Source organism: Sceloporus occidentalis, unplaced genomic scaffold, assembly GCF_023333645.1.
Source record: "Sceloporus occidentalis isolate IW3139 unplaced genomic scaffold, rSceOcc1.0.p SCAF_154, whole genome shotgun sequence".
Taxonomy (NCBI): domain Eukaryota; kingdom Metazoa; phylum Chordata; class Lepidosauria; order Squamata; family Phrynosomatidae; genus Sceloporus; species Sceloporus occidentalis.
Genome location: NW_028317134.1, coordinates 2,100,311 through 2,118,387, shown reverse-complemented (window position 1 = coordinate 2,118,387; position 18,077 = coordinate 2,100,311). Strand labels below are relative to the sequence as shown.

At 39.6% G+C, this 18,077-nt stretch overlaps 1 protein-coding gene across 1 annotated transcript in view; it reads left to right on the top strand.

Moving 5' to 3' along the window:
• Nucleotides 1–17,279, top strand: part of LOC149280573 (ras suppressor protein 1-like) — a 55,336-nt gene extending 38,057 nt beyond the window's left edge. The window contains exon 8 of the mRNA XM_089500392.1: nucleotides 17,177–17,279. Within this exon, the coding sequence (XP_089356518.1) occupies nucleotides 17,177–17,279 (103 nt within the window). The remainder of the gene's footprint in view (nucleotides 1–17,176) is intronic.
• The last annotated feature ends 798 nt before the right edge of the window (nucleotides 17,280–18,077 follow it).

Sequence of the window (18,077 nt, the reverse complement as noted above, 5' to 3'; positions counted from 1 at the left end):
GTGTGTTAAGACGATATGCATGTAATAGATATTTTTGTGGATTTAAGAACCACTGAATAACATTGCGAAATAAACGTCAATGAAGCATATTGTTACTCCAGTTCTGCCGTACGCATAATTTCATCACTTGCTCTATATATTCATCAGTGCGAAACCGGAACAATATTTTAACCAACTAGTTGCTTTGCATTTTTGTAGGGAAATATTGTATAGAACCTACTAGGATGGCCTGTGTTTTCCCTCCATATTTAGCCATTTGCGCAGGATTCTTCCCAGTTGTTAGGGTTCCTAACTAGCCTGTTATTATTATTATTATTATCTTTTATTTATATAGCGCCAACAATTTACGTAGCGCTTAAAACAATACATATATTCAAGGGGTATGACAAGACGAGAACTGACAGACTGACAAACCGATACATTCGGTGGAGAGAGCCTTGCCCACAAGCTTACAATCTTGTCATCAGCAGGCTATTATTTACCTTGTAGGCAATAAATCATTAGAAGTACCAAATTTCTGGATTTTTTGGGAGGAGGGGGGTGAGTTACACTTGTCTAAGTTGACATGGCTTTCCCATTTTTTGTGTGACTTGTATGGCATATAAATAAATGTTTACATAACTGGGTAAGGCAGTTCATAGAATTTAGTTGCACAATTTAGTTAATAAACGCCTTTGTGCCATTCCTTTGCACATTACTGTGACGTGTATGACTGTAAAACTCTGGGATATACTCAGACCTATCCAAACATTATGATCTCCTAAAATAGTGGAGCATCAGGGGAGGAAAAAAGGAGCAGATGGATCTGACTTCCAGAGAGACACTATCTGTCCTAAGAGATAATTGGAATATGTGAAATAATAAAATGTAATTAATTATAAATGCAGTGTGTAAGGTAACTGTTAAATTCAATTAGGTAAATACCACTTTCCTAATACATCTGTCCTGTTCCACTTTATGTTAATAAATGCTGCAAAAACCAAAATGGGGTATTTTACCTTCTCAGCCTTGATCTGTTTCCATGGCAACTTATTACCACATTGCCGCATTAATATAACACCTCCTCAAGTAGTCGCATATTGTCTGCCTTCCGTCGCTTCTACACCTTTAACTTTTTGGTTCAGAAGTCGCGAGGGCAAACTATCATTATTATATGTAAATTAAAGCTTTTAACCGCCATATCTGTTTCAGAACACGTGTCAGCTTTGAGTTCCACTAAGAAGTAAAAATAAGTGTGCGCCTTTGGAGTGATGACAGAGTTGTTTCACACTTTTTCCGTGCATGAAATAAAAAAAAGACTCTCGATACGATAAATAACTCATTAGTAAATGTAGCATAGTATAGTAACTGGCAGCTATGTTTTTATGTATAAAAAAAACAAAAAAAAAAACACAGAACAGCTAAGAGTTCTTATAAAAACACATACATATTCTAAACACTTAGAATAAAAAGTGTTAACATCGCAAGACGTTTCAATAGTCTCAGTGATTTAAAGGACGCCTCAGCCGTTATATGCTCCTTTTAATGCATGTGATAGCCACGTGGGTCCACCTTGCAGCTATTTGCCATGCAGGAGACGCGATCGGTTGAACACCTCACCTGGCATATGATATACTTACTGCCGGTCAGCTCCATGACCATGGAGGAGACGGGGAGCTGCAGCTCCTCTATAAGCCTTTTTTTTTCTTTTTTAGGTTGCTGTGAAAGTATATAATATAATTGACTTTTATATGTACTCACTGTTCATGGGGCTCACTTGAACACTGAAGAATCCCTTCAATTAGTTTTTTGGGGGGGTTTATTCTTGAATGACAGCTTCTTCTCATTACATGTATTAATGTTTGTAGTAGTTTGTAGTATGTGTGAATTATAAAATAAAAAAGCTTGTGAAAATACCCCTGGGTATAGTGCAGATGGAGTTATCGCAAGTATCGCAAGATATGCTGCCACTGTCCTCCTCCTCCTTGTGGGGCCGGCGGGGGACATCTACGCAATACGCGTATACAACTTCCGGTGCCGGGACTCAGAGGATGTGCCGGCACCGGAAGTTGTATACGTGTATTGCGTAGATGTCCCCCGCCGGCCCCGCAAGACACCCGGGAGTCTGCTCTGGTAAGTCTTGGGGGCAGAGGTAAAACGATGCGGGTAAACAACCTCCGCAGCCGGTGACCCTCCGCACAATGCGCTTAGACAACCTCCTGTGCCGCGTCCAACCCCCCCCCCCCCCGTGGAAAGTGCTGGCAGGGGAGGCTGCCTGAGCGTATCGGAGAGTAGGATGCAGGTCCCCTGCACCGCTGCGGGGGATCTGTATCCTAACCCTGCTGCCTGCCCGGCGCTAGACCCCGAATATAAGCCGCACCCCCACTTTAAAGACTTAAAGTGGGAGGGAAAAGTGCGGCCTATATTCGAGCCAATACGGTATATGAGGTAGGAAATCAATTGCTTAATATTGTTCATAAATACCCAATAATGCAAGGACAACCTTTAAAGGGTCCAGGGAACAAATATGGCTAACATAGATAATGATGAGCAGACTAAATTCAGAAGACTGGCCCCATTTGTGAAATTCCCGAGCTAGCTGACTTTGAGTGCATCCCGTCCTTACAGAAGTTGAGAGGTAGGATGAATGTGGTGCCACACGCTGAAGACATGTCAGAACGGGGAGGTAGTAGATGCAAAAGGAGGTGGCAAACACAAGCAGGTCCCAGGTATGCGGATTTAGGATAGACGTTGGACACCTTGGTCAATTCTGTTTCCTATTTAACACTGAGCCGGATATATGAAAGTTCAGCGTGGTACACGTAAGTACACATCTTCTTTAAACTCTTCATGTGAAGCTTACACATTGACCTATCAAGGAGCACAAGGTATCCAGCATCAGGAAGTATTGGTTTAAAGCACAAATACCATCATGAAAAAGTGTCCTTGGTCCAACAATGCACACTAGTTAAATAAAAGAACGTATTTGCAGGTTTTTATAGTAGAAACAAGTTTTAATCAAACTTTATGCTCTTGTTCTAATTTCTATTTCTTAGCCTGTTAAATTCACAAAATGAGCTTTTTCCACACCAAGTAAGACGTAATCCAGAATTGATAAATAGTTAATCGACCATGTGTTGTGCAGGGTTAGAAAAGACAGGTTAAGTATTTTTTGAAAAAATAGAGCTGTAGTAAATGCTCGGAATGAGAAGAGTTGCCTCTGAGCTATAAATCTTTGGTCTTTAATGCAACAGATATTAGGTAACATACATCAAGCTGACACTGCATAGGAAAGAGTTTTAGTATTTGTTTTGTTAGGGCAGTGGCGCATGAGCTTAGCTTCAGGTTAGGCCAGGACCTCTTAGTATGACAATCTACAATTAATGTTAGATGCCGAGTCTAGACTTAATTTAAAAAAGCTATTGCTGAAGCTTAATATGGTAAATGACCTTAAAAAAATATCAATTTAGCTTTGCTGAAAGAGGCTGAAACTCAGAATATTATGAATAGCCCAGCTGTTATTTCAATTTTAGAACTTTAGATCCATATTTTGACCTGTTAGGTCACCCAATTAATAATAATATCCATAGCTGCTAGCAATGACTATTTGGTTGAGATGGTACCGAAAGCAGGGCTTAGGATCCTAATAAAGACTTGTCCCAACAATCGGCACCATTGCAATCTCCACTGACAAATTTGCGTGTGGAATCCACAAATAGGGCACATGGGATGGAGCCTGGGCATTATACTTGGTCACTTGGCATATATGTTCACATCATTACTACATAAAGTGGGGAGTGTGTAATTTCTCAATACTTCTAAGAGTATGTGCTTCAAAGACTTAGAATAATGGCCTCACTGTTTCTGAGCCCCTCCACTTTGCAGACCCCAGGACACCAGCTACAAGGAGGAAGAGCACAGCAAGCTGTCATAAGTTGTCTGAAGGCAGCCTCCAGAAATTGAACAAGCAGTGTGTTTCACTGCTTTGTTTTTTCACGGTTTTGGGGTTTTTTTTGTACTGTTCTATGGGGGAAAATTGGAGTGTAAGCCCCCACTGCCTCTGATCTGCCATTGTGTGTGTATATACATTACTGTTCAAGTGTTTGGGGTCACTTAGCTGTTTTTATGGAAAACAATGACATTTCTGGCTGTAACATAATTCCAAAAAGGACTTCTAACATCAGTTAGCTTTTTAAATTTAAACTTGGATTAGCGAACACGATGTGCCATTGGAACACAGGAGTGATGGTTGCTGGCAGGTCTTTTCTTTCATGTCTTTATTGAACACACCCTTTAAACATTCACAGTGCTGGTGGAAAAAGTAAGTGAACTCTTACATTTTAGACCATTCTTCTTTACAGAACTGCTTAAACTCAACCATATTGATGGGATGTCTGGTGTGAACTCTTGAGGTCATTTCACAGCATAGCTAATGGGTTAAGGTCTGGGCAGCCCCAAATCACAGTCTGGATACTATCTTCATGTTGGTTCGCGGTGCCCTTTTTAAGCCATATAGTAGTTCTGCATGTTTCTTTCCCTGAACAATTCAACCATTGTCTCATCAGTCCAAAAAATATTTTGTGGAGTGTCAAGGGGCTCACTGGCAAACTCAAACTTCAGGCACACAACGATGTTTTTTTTTTGAGCAGTGGCCTCTTCCATGGTGTTCTGCTGTGGAGTCCAATGCTTTGTGTATGGTTGACTCATGGACAGAGGTGTTAACCAGTTTCTCTAAAGCCTTTATCTGTCCTTCCAGTGATCTTTTTTTTTTTTTTTTTTACCTCATCGAGCATTCTGCGTTGTGCCCTTGGAGTCATCTTGACTAGGCACCCACTTCTAGAGAGAGTTTCCACAGCACTAAATTGTTTCCATCTATAAACAATTAGTCTAACTGTGGACTGATGAATATGTAAGCTCTTCGAGATTACTTTGTAACCCTTTCCAGCTATATGCAAATCAACATTTCTTGATTGTAGGTCTTCTAAGATTTCTATTTTGTGGGGCATAATTCATATCAGTGGATGGTTCTTGAGAATGGCAAACTCAGAATGTTTGTGTGTTTGTGGTTTTTTTTTATGTCAAAGTAGCGCTAAAACACACATCCAAACTCATTTCATGGATTGGACTCCAGGTTTGCTAACTCCTGACTCCAATTAGCTTTTGTTGAAGTGATTAGCCTAGAGGCTCACATACTTTTTCCAAACCACACTGTGAATGATTCAATGAGGTATTCAATATGGACATACCATAATTTGTGGGTATTACTTAAAACAGATTGTGTTTAGTTATTATTGTAACTTAGATGAAATCAGATAATACTTTAAGACAGTGTGTGTATATGTGTATATATATACACACACACACAAAGCTCATGTATGTGTGAAGCATCTTAATATCTTTGCAATCACTCGTGATATGTATCATTTATTCTGTTAATATTGTCACCTAACGTTCATGCAGAATGAAGCTGTTTGACATATTTAGTCCCTGGAGAGCACTGCAGATGAAAATGTCTCCAGCAATAAAGTTTTATGCTCAGGTTTTGGCTATCTATGCTCATCTATCAGGAGATGACAGATCAAGGATCCAGCTATTGCATTAGTTACTGTATGGTGAGAATATAGGAAACGTTTACAGCCACATATTTTATATAGTTTTTCAGTACAGTGTTATTTTTAAACATATATGTTTGCCGGGTTTTTTGCCCATGTGAAGGCAATAGTAATCTAGCTATAAACCATTTTATATAGTGAAGATTAAAGCACAGCGCTCGTGACCCCGGTTAAGGCAGTTGAAGTCTTCGTATATGTTCTGCTCCTTATTTATGTACGCACACACGTTTCATCTGTCCTATTACTGGCAAATATTGCCTGTTTTGGAGTGTACCCGGTAAAGCCAGCATTCTGCACCTGTCACTCTATGTAGAAATGAGTAGTAAGTTCATTTCTCTGGAAAACAAAAGTGTTACATATTGTAGAATTTCCATCTCTGCGTGTTCCATATGCCTGACTTACCTAATGTGCGATCACAATGGTATTATAGGTATCGTTTTGCGCTCTCATACTGTTATTTATGTTTGTGCACCAGTGCTGAAAAAGATGATATTTTTTTATTTTATATGTATAATATATTTTGCATGTGATGCTGATTGGTAGTTTATGCAATGGTTTTTGAGTGAAACTGCATAGTAGAAAACTGTACCGTGTTTCTGTGGAAAGAAAATTTTAACAAATTTGGTAAATATGCAGTTCCAAGAAGATATAGGTCTCTGTATGTTAATGTCACAACTGCATAGGATGAAGACTTATTTTTTTTTCAATTATTTTGTAATTATTTTAATGTTTTTTTTATTACTGTATAATGAATACCCAGAAGAGGGACATTTCTTTTTCTCTCACGTAGGTAGCTTTGCATTATGTACGGACAGCTCAGCCCTCTTTTGCAGCTGCGTACTGGAGGTGGCTGATGCTAAATTTTTGTTGTTAATCGAAATTCCACATACCTTTTATACTACTTCATTCATCAAGGTTTGAGTGGGTCCAAACCATAATGTGAAACAAATACATTTACATGCCACTGTTTCTTATAATGCTTGGTATTCAGTTTAGTACCGTATTTGCTCGATTATAAGACGAGGTTTTTTTCAGAGCAAATGCTCTGAAAAATACCCCTCGTCTTCTAATCGGGGTCGTCTTATAATCCGACCTCAAATAGAGGTCTGACTATGAGACTAAGATCCAGATCCCCCGCACCGGTGCAGGGGACCTGGATCCTTCTGTCTCCCCCCCCCCACCCCACCCCACCCCACACACACTTACCGGTGCTTCCAATTTCCTGCTGTATACCGGGGCAGCGGGTTGACGTCCACGCGATCCGCGTAGACAACTTACGCTGCAGCCGGAAGGAGGTGTGGCTAGCAGCGGGGGTTGTCTGCGTCCATCGACGCACCGGTGCGGGGAACTCTGATCTCTGACAGCCGGGGAAGGTCTGCGCGATGGACGCAGACAACCCCCGCTGCTAGCCACACCTCCTTCCGGCTGCAGCGGGAGACAGAAGGAAGACTGCTGCCCCGGTATACAGCAGGAAATTGGAAGCACCGGTAAGTGTGTGTGGTGGTGGGGGGGGGGAGTGTTAAATGGGGGGGAGACAGAAGGAAGACTGCTGCCCCGGTATACAGCAGGAAATTGGAAGCCCCGGTAAGTGTGGCATATAGGGGTATAAGGCATTTCTGGAGGCAGAGTGGCACATAGGGGGTTAAAAGGCATATCATGGGGCACAGTGGCATATAGAGGGTTAAAAGGCATATCATGGGCCACAGTGCCATATTGGAGTGGCAAGCCTGGGGGCAGATGTGCGTAACTGGGGGACAGGTTGGAAAATACAAGGAAATAAAAACAAAAAAAATATTTTTCTCAATCATAGCTTTTACTTAAAAAAAAATAGTTTACATGAATTAACATTTACTGGTAACTTTTTTTCCTATAGGGTCGTCTTATATTCAGGTTTTTTCTTTTTTTTCCTAAATTAATATTCAGATTTTGGGGGGTCGTCTTATAATCAGGGTCGTCTTATAATCGAGCAAATACGGTAATTTTCCTTATGCCCTTCATCAATCAACAATGTTGGCTGTCAAAATTTCCTTGGAGAAAAATGTTTTTGTTGTCTGTGGCTTAAGAAAAAGACACACATATACATACATACATACATACATACATACATACATACATACATACATACATACACACACACACACACAAATTTAAGATTATAAAAAAGTTACTTTTCTCTTAGATCACTAAGATGGTATTTATTAAGGAAAGGATACACACCATAACCAGTTATATGACTTCTAGGTTTTCCACTTTCAATATGTCTGTCTGCCAAATCTTTGCTGACAGGTTTATGAAGCTGCCGTGTGATTTATGCATTATACTAACAGAATTGCTGGTAAATGTATACACTGGGAGAAAGATGCGCATCTACGGTGAGCTGTCATCCATGTGCATTGTATAGTGATCAGCCTGTGATTCTGAGTGATGATACATGTGCGTTATCGCTTGTGTGACTTCTAACTGTGCAAAACCGCAGCCTTTTAAAATGTAAAGAAAATACATGAGTCTTTTGGTGGCTTGTGGAATAAAGAGGGGGGAAGGTTGCTAAAAATCTATTATTTGTGCACACTTTGGGCATTCTTGCTGTAATGTTTAAGCAGATACACTCCTACTTCCCTCCACTTCTTTCTTTATCCCCTAGAGAAGTCTTCATGAACTCGGTGCCAATTCCAAACAGAAAACACCATAGATTTCTTCTTCTTTTTTTTTTTAATACATATATACTGTCGGCTTCGGAGGCAGGCTGCTGAAATGGTGAATGGTTTGCAGGATAACACTTATCAAAAAAAGATGAAAGGGGAGATGTGAGAGAAGCATTTAAATACTTAGAGATTTAACACAGTACAAGAGCGAAGTTTATATAAAAAGAGGAGAAATGTTAGAACAAGAGGTCAAAATCTACAACTAGAAGGTCATAGGCTTATCTGAAAAGTAAGAAAGTATTGCTTTATTGAGATGGTGGTAGAGGCTAATACAGTCAGGGTATTTAACCCCTTAATGACAATTGCCGGTCCTGGCACGGCACGGAAAAGCATGTGCTTTACGACAATTGACGTGCCAGGACCGGCACGTCTTTAAACGGGTGCAGAAAGCGATCTACTATCGCTTTCTGCACCCAAAAAGCGTTGCTGAATGCCTCGACCTCGAGGCATTCAGCAACGCCGCGATCGGCACGAAGGGGCCATCTCTGGCCCCTCCACGGGGCGTCAACATCCGCCATACTTTGTATGGCGACGGACGCCCGTTTTAAAAGCGTTTAGGAGGCGATCGACGATCGCCTCCTAAACTTAAATGGTGTCGCTGGAATGCCTCGATCAGGAGGCATCCAGCGACACCAAACACTAACCTTTTGATGGGCTGTGACCGCTCCGGAGAGCGGTCACAGCCGCAGCTGCCGGCAATCTTCGCCATCAAGGAAGATGGCCGCCGTCCTGTAACAGGAACCACAAATTTTAAAAGTTCGCTAGATAGTCCAGACCATCTAGAGAACTTTGGCTCCACTTGCAGGTTGAATACAGGTACTGCATTCACCATGCAAGTCAATGGAGCCCAGCTTTCTAATCACAGTGTGATTAGTAAAAATAAATTAAAAAATAAAATAAAATTAATAATAATTAGAAAAAAATAGTAAAAAAACAGTAAAATGTAAAAATCATTTCCCACTGATGTCACTATCAGGGGAACCTCCAAGTTGAAAAAAAATGTTAAATTTTTTTTTGAAAAAAAATAAAAAAAAAATATATATATATATAAAAAATATATTTTTGTGAGCAAGTCCTAAAATTAGCATATTAGCTTAAAACAATTCTCGCATGGAAAGAGTTAAAATACTGGCATATTAAATGCCCGTGGGGTGTCTACTTTTAAAAAATGTATGATTTGATGGGGTAAATTGAATGGGCCAGGTTCAACAACGTCCCAATTAACACGGGGGGAAGGATGGCCACACATCTAATTTCCAATTAGAAAAATGCACACGTACCAAATGTGGCCTTTTAGTTCCCCCAAAAAATGACACACCAATGCCAAAGTTCAACATTGAAAAATGCGCATGCCCCAAATGTGGCCCTTTTGTCCCCAAACAGCCAGGCAAAATCATTCATGTGGGGTATCACTGCACTCAGGAGATGTTGCTGAACACATTATGGGGTGTCGTGTGACAGCGGCATATACCAGGAGCTGTAAATTCATACATAAAGTAGGTGTGTGTGGGAAAAATACACACACAAAAATATTACTGCAAACTTTGAAAAAATGCTGGTGGTAAAATATGTGCATGCAAAGAGTTAAAATACCAGCATTTAAAATACCCTGTGGTGTCTAGTTTTGAAAAATATATGGTTTTGTTGGGCACACTGAAATGGCCTGGCTCAAAGATGTACCAAATAGGGCATGGGCAGTGGATCCCAAATGCCAAAGTTCAACATTGAAAAAAGCGCATGCCCCAAATGTGGCCCTTTTGCCCCAAAACAGCCAGGCAAAATCATTCATGTGAGGTATCGCTGTACTCGGGAGATGTTGCTGAACACATATTGGGGTGTTTTGTGATAGTGACATATACGAGAACATTTTAATTCATACCTGAATTAAAATGTGTGTGGAAAACCAAATGCAAAAAAATGACTACCACAAAGTTTGACAAAGACTGGTGGTAGATATGGTGCATGGAAAGAGTTAAAATACTAGCATTTGAAATACCCTGGGGTGTCTAGTTTTCAAAAATATATGGGTTTATTGGGCACACTGAAATGGCCCGGCTCAAAGATGTACCAAATAGGGCATGGGCAGTGGATCCCCAAATGCCAAAGTTCAACATTGAAAAATGCGCATGCCCCAAATGTGGCCCTTTTGCCCCCAAACAGCCAGGCAAAATCATTCATGTGGGGTATCGCTGCGCTCAGGAGATGTTGCTGAACACATATTGGGGTGTTTTGTGATAGTGACATAAACTAGAACATTTTAATTCATACCTGAAGTAAAATGTGTATGACAAAACAAATGCAAAAAAATGACTACCATAAAGTTTGACAAAGACTGGTGGTAGATATGGTGCATGGAAAGAGTTAAAATACTACATTTGGAATACCCTGGGCTGTCTAGTTTTCAAAAATATATGACTTGATGGGGTAAACTGCATTGGCCGGGTTCAAAGATACCCGAAATGGCACATGGGGGGAAGAATTACCAGATTTGGAAAAAATGGCTTTGAAATAGCAAAACGCTACCTGTACTTATTGCCCCATAATGGGTAGAAAAAAGCAAAAAAACATAAAAACATTGGGTATTTCTAAACTCAGGACAAATAGTAGAATCTATTTAGCAGGTTTTTTCATTACCTTTTATAGATGAGTAAAAGATTTTTCAACTAAAAGTTAGAAACAGTCATTTTTTTCTACATTTTTCACCATATTTTATAATTTTTTTAATAGTAAATAATAAGATACAATCAAAACAATGTCATCTAAAGAAAGCCCTTCTTGTCCTGAAAAAAACAATATCTAATGTGTGTGGGTTCAGTAAACGGGAAAGAAGAAAATTACAGCTAAACACAAGCAGCGCAGAAATGTTAAAAAGGCCATTGTCACAAAGGGTACAAAAAGTAAAATCAGCCTTTGTCTCGAAGGGGTTAAACATGCATGGGGTAGACATAAAGCTATCCTGAATCTGAGCTGAGATCAAGGACTGATAAAGGTCTGAGTGTCTACATCAGTAAAATGGGCAGACTAGATGGGCTGAACGGATCTTATCTGCTATAAAATTATATGATTCTATGTCTGTCATGCAGGCAAGGAGCTTAAATTAACTTGTTTAAAAAAGTAGACTTTCCAAGAAAATGCAGATCACACATTAAAATCATACTTACTAGCAACACATACATAGCACAATACATAAAACGATCGCTGACAGCTCAGATGCATGTACACATTTATATACGGCCCTAATGCCGCTCTTCTCCCCGATGTCCCCCTTTTCCATTATCTCAAAATGTTTGGTGGATATGAGAACATAAACTTTGATTGCAGATAAGAACCACTTGGCCCATCGGTGAGTTTATCCAGGTGTTCTACAGACCTAGGAACAGCAAAGATAAAATAAATGATGTAAATAAATTGCATTATTCTTCTTCTAAAAGCCTTTTACTTACATAACTATATGGAGGTCACAAAGTCGCATCAAAGGTATAGTTAAAGCCCCACCCCTAACCACACACCCCAGCCACACCCCCTAAAACAACAGTGTTTCTTTTTAGCCATTTAAATGCATTTACTGGACATACTTCTACAAAAGATTGTAATCTATTAGAAAAGGGTGTTGGCATTGAACGCTTGGAATTGTTACTGGTATACCGTGTTTGCATGTACGGGGTGTTTGTTTACGTTTTGAAGGTGTTAAACCCTTCACGATAAAGCCCGTACATGTACGGCTCACAATGCATTGTCCTTTATGGGTTTGAGGATAACCCGTTGTCCTTAAGGGGTTAAACAATTCTGGAACATATGCATAAAAATATATATATATATTTATGCATATGTTCCAGAATTGCTTAATCCCTTAACAGATGGAATAAGTATCTCTACTATATATATATATATATATATATATATATATATATATATATATATATATATATATTATATATAATAGGGAGAGAGAGAGATCATAGACTTGCAAATACTTCATGAGCCCCTTTAAATTGCTTAGTAGTGTTTTGGAGTGAGGTAGGGGTACTCTTTATGTGGCCTTAAAGTAACCAATATGAGTCCGTAAAGGCTTCCTCTAGAAGTTTAAAATCACCTTTATTGTTTTCGGCCTAAGTTAGATACTAGGATTGTAAGTGGACTGTCTGTATTTCACTCGTTGTCACATATGCTCTATTGTTCTAGAATATGTCCCCCCTAAAGCTTTTATCTTCTTAAAATGATTTTCTAGGAGTCTTCTCAATCTTGGAAAGCAATAAGCATATGTTGCACAGGTAAAAGTTCTCTGTATATATAGTAGACTTTTTAAATATTTTCTTTCTTTCTTTTTTTTTTTTTAAGGAAAATAATAGAATGTGTTCTTTCAAGCATATAAACTTATAGGCTATAGTTTGTTTCAAAATCAGCATGAAATCGCTGTCACATTTCATTTCAAATGACTCGGGAAATTCTGTTCTGATATTAGTCTTGATCTATTAAAGGTAATTTTCCGAGGTCCTCGCCGCCCAGTATAACATAGAAAAACAAAATCGTACATGGGAAATTACAGCATTAAGCACTGTCGTTTAATTCGGAAGAATGGCCTATTTTCTTAAATGGTTAAGTAATGAAGCAAGCGGCGGGTATTGATTCCTCCCACATTTGTTACGTGGAAGCTAAATTCACTCCGTTCTCCAGGGATTGTACCTTTATGAACAGCATGCTTGCCAGTGACAGCGTAGACCTTCTGATACATAAGCAGGAACCTGGTAATATCCCCGTTACAGCTCTGGGAATTTTTATTAAGTAAAGTAACCATTAAAGGCGACAGTATGATGAAGTTTAACGAGCAGCTTTCTTCCATGATTTTGTTAGTCGTCCATGGTATCCACAGTGTTCTCATTTGTTACCTCCGGTGGGGTAGCTGACGAGCCCAGCTCTTTTCGGTTTGATTAATTGTTGATCATTTTGTAAGCATAGCATGAAGTTGGCCGGCATCAAAAACCAAAAGGCGTACATGAACTGAAACGCCAAGCAACTTAGTTGGTTTGTAATGTACATTCTGTTTTGGTGTTAATGGTTTACCGTAGTCTGTGTCAGTAATCGTTTTGGGATTTATCCGCAAAACATTTAAGTGTCATAAGTATATCTAGGAACTTTCAGGGTTTTTGCTTTAACCTCTGGGTGAAGGAAAAATCTCCAGGTCACACAGTCTGGAGCTGCCTCATTTATGATCTACATTGATGATATGTAGGACTTCTAATTAGTGATTTTGCCACCAGTATGTCATGATTGGTATCTGTTTGAATGCATGTTAAGTGTATTGTTAAGTAATGACAAGTCATGGTTTCCATGGTTTGATGTGTCGCTAATGCATGATGGGACACTACAGGGTTAATATTTAAAGAGTCTTGGATCCGCTCACTTAGAACATTCCCAGGTATGGTCATATGTTGAAACATTTTATGTTACCAGCTTTATTTTGTGGCAGGATTGTGAAGGGAGGACTGTGGCGAGTTCCTCTTACGACAAGTGCAACTTGGCCCTCCATAATAAATACCATGGCCAGCTGACTCCATCCAGGGCCCTCAGACACAGAAAAGGTTATAGGGCAAAAATATGTCTTAGCCAACCTTCAAGCAGGTGCTTCTTCTCTGGGTTCAGTAAAGAGATGGGATAAAGGGGGACCATGTTAACCTCCTATCTTGCCTCTTTTATAACAATAGTATATGAGAGGGTCCTTATTCGGGGTGGTGTTAGCACTCATCACCATGAAGCCATGTGCTAGGCCAGTTAGAAATGTAATGTGTAGTTAAATCAGATTAAATTATTAATCTCAAATTCGTTTACCTAAAACTCACTTCTTAGCGAGTGTAAACTCTTGAATCTGCATTCTGTTCCATGACCGTCGCTGGTGTGCGGGACACTGAAGAGTAGCCAAAGCATCAGAACTAAGCTTTTAATTACAGCTGAGAAAAATAGATCTTAAAGAGCAGAAATTCATAATTAGAAGTAAGGGCTTGACATGTTATTTGTATTTTTCTTGCCCATTAGTCTTGTTATGTCATAGAAATATGATATTCAAGTAGTTTCAGACCCTTTAATCTCACATTATTTTTTCACACGCTGTCATGGACTGGCAGTTGTCTTAAAGGCATAATAGCGGCTCTAGGTTAACAGCCCACTTAACACTTCCATGCGATAAATAAAATATGTGGCCTTTTATTTTCTTAAAGGGACTGTTTAATCTCCCCAGATGTGGGTTGTCCTCGAGTAGTAATGAAATATTAAAAAGCAGAAAAACAATCAGACCGTCTTTATCAGTAATTTAAATTGTATAGGATACATCTCTTCCTATTGGATGGCAGTTCATGCGCACAGGTGTCTGCATAGACCTGCATGCATTTGCAAAAGGAACACCACAGAATTTGAAATGTGCTACACAGCTTTCATATACAAAGTCCATATGATCATAGCTGGGAACTCTCAAGACCAGGATCCTCCGGGTCGCGGGAACTCCCACCGACGTCAGCGGGCGGTCCTGGCTGCGTCCCGCAAGGGAAGGATCCTGGAGCCCAGAAGTTCCCAGGTATGCATATGATGGATGAAGTGACCCTTTAGCAGTTTATAAAGACAGTTTAATGTCCTATGCAGACTCACCAATAAAGACTGCGTATTAACGTACCCATCGCCCCCTTGGTTCTTAGTTATTAGACCTGGTTAAAAGCAGCCCGACACTGGTAAGAAAGAACTCTGTTGCACATCCCTGGGGGGGGTTCGAGCCCCCTGAGAACCTCACAAAAGCCGTCAGTGGAGCTGGTGAGCAGAGACGGTGCAAACGCATAGAGAACATTCATATTGATACTGAGGGGCACATTCACTTAATGGTGGGTCGGCATTAGGGTGCACATGATGAACAAGTTTTCCTTTAAGCGCCAGAAGGGTTAAATCCTTAATAAAGATATCATGCAGCAGAATGTCTTTTCAAAGTTTTTCAATTATTGCGAGAACAATACAAACAAAGTGAGAAGCTATGAAACAGTTGCCAAAACACCCGAGTGCCTGGGTAAGTGTGCGTTCGCGATCTAGCATGTCTAATTGTGTGCAGCTTTTTTCGAGTGTTTACATCCTTTGTCATTTATGATTTCACAGATGGTGTGCTCCGTTTTGTAATAAACTTGATACTCTTCCTATTTATTCTTAATTATTTATTCTTGAGAACTGGGTACCTGCGCTCAGCTTTCCAAATATTAAAGTAGACCTCAAAGTTAACCCTTACTGCAGCTGTTATAGGGACATAATGGGGCTGTGAGGCGCCAGCACACCTTTGTCTAAGCTCCAGAAATACATGTAGCACAAATAAAATGGTTTTTTTTTATTAGAAATGGGTTTAACCATTTGAGTGCCAGCTATCCGTTCTCCACGCTCACTAGACTGAATTGCTACGTTTCTGTAGCTTAAGGGAGGCTGTCATTCAGCTCCTGAGATGACCTTACCTGTCTTTAAACATATAAATAAAAGTAAACCCCGGTTGCCATCTGTAGGCAGGGCACCGAAACCAAATGTGCAAATTTTCCTATGTTGTTTAACATTTGGTTGGTTTGAGTACCAAACCAGGAAAACTGGGCTCAGTAGGCCAGCTACATCTTTCATGCGTAGCCTCACACTGCGCCTTCCACTTAGACTTTTCTGTAGTATCCCCTGCATCCCCCAGCAGAAGTCTTATGTGTTTAACGAGAAAGGTGCTTCATAATGAACGTAAGGTGATCTTTTTGCATATCACTACAAATTCGTACAGAGATGTTTTTTTAAATAACCCTGTATGGTCAGCCAGTCAGTAGAACGGAGTGGATTTGGGGGAATATTATGTTTTAAGCAGAGGAGAAAGGTATGAAGAGCACACCATGATACTAAACATTTGTAGGTGCCAGGTTTGCCTTTATCACTAATATTTTCTTATATTAAAAGCTGACTGCGTTTAGTGTGCTTTTATTCTTCAAGATGGTATGCGTGATGTTGCCCTTTTTCTATTGCCAGGAGAAGGTACATCGTATCCGGCGCTGCCCTAAGTGCCGCACGTTCTAATTGTAGAGTACTTTGTCATCCATCTAATCGGTAGTACTTATTAATGTGGCATTGATGTGTGGGTTGCAGTCCTTCTACAATCAATCATACGGGGGTGCTGGGGAATATTGTGACAGCGGTTCTCAAGCCCTTGGGTTTTCTGGCTAAACTTTATGCTCCCTGCTCTGTAAATATGTTCAGTATTTCTCTGCCTCAGAGCGTTTTGTGCATTTGGCCGCCTGTAGCCTACGAGAACTCTGTGTTGATTGACAAGCAAATTTAATACATTTTTTTTTGTTTGTTGATTGCAAAATATATTAGTGTGTCTTGTGTGATGCAATCATGTCGTTTTATGTTCCATGCATCAGTGATTGCACCTGAGTAAGCAAAGCACATGTCCGGGAAGCGGGGTGCATGCCGTCAACTGCTTACAATGCTTTCTTACCCCCGCAGCGGCGTTGGGGATTGAGCCCTGCCGGCATATGTCTTACACATACTAGCCTGATAAATGGGCCAATGTGAGGAATGGTTGGAGGCAGCGGTTCTGTACAGCGTTTCACGTGGAGGGGAGAGGCAGCGAATTGCCGGCCACCCCATAAAAGAAATGACATGACTTTTCCCTTAATAACCACACGTAATGAATGCATGCGCATAGTTATAGTTACAGATACAACAACATTTTTTAATGTCTGATCTTAATGTGAATTATGTAACAGTGTCTATCGAAGCTCAAAAAGTGGTGATTTAAGGTTGTACTGAGAATCTGGTCGAGACAAAAGTACTATGCCTTAGTATTCTTAATAAAGACTAATAACGATGCATTTTTTTATTTTTATTTTATAGCCTTTACGGAAGACACATGCAAGCCAACCCAGAACCCCCAAAAAAGAACAACGACAAGTCAAAAAAGATAAGCCGGAAGCCGCTGGCAGCAAAGAATAAATAGAGCTCTGGGAGACGCTGATGCTTCGAGCCCAAGCCTTGCATGTGATGAAATATTTCTTTTATTCCCCATAATATTACAAGTCGGGGAATTGTAACGATTACACGGTTAAGCTTGCTCGGTGCTTTACTTATTATCTATGCATTGAAACTGCTTAGCCTCTTATGTGGCACAGCGATGCTCACAACTGCTCAGCAGCAACTGTTACCTTCTTATGGTTTATAATGTATACACCCACAGAAATCATAGATTTTCTCAGCATATATATAGATGTTGACTTAATGTATGATGTTGTAATAGTGTTTTATTTTTTAAATATTGTGTACAAAAAGATCTGTATTTTATTTAATGAAATCTGCCCTAATATTGCCAGTTAGAACAGTTCTAGATGGTTATTGACGCCATCTTAAAATCCATTCAATACTGTAAAAGCTTATGTTTATTACCCCATTACTTTAATATCTTATGTGTCTTTGTATTATTTAAGAAATTTCAGGCATTTCGGGGGCCACATTATATAAGGAAAGCAAAAGTTTCCAAAAATAAATGAATATACTTCACATTTATTACAATCTTGGTCAAGCATAAGTATTACTGATTGTACAGTTTTTACATCTAAACACATTCAAATAGAATTTTGTTTTTTTGTTTAATTGTTTCCATTAACATGATATTAACATTTTAGGTTGCATGTAGAATCTTTTTAAATTTTTCCATGTTTTCTAAAGTGACACAAGAAATAAATATAATTTGCCACCTGCTTGTAAAAGTGAGTCTTTTCTTGCTGTCATTTGGTGCCAT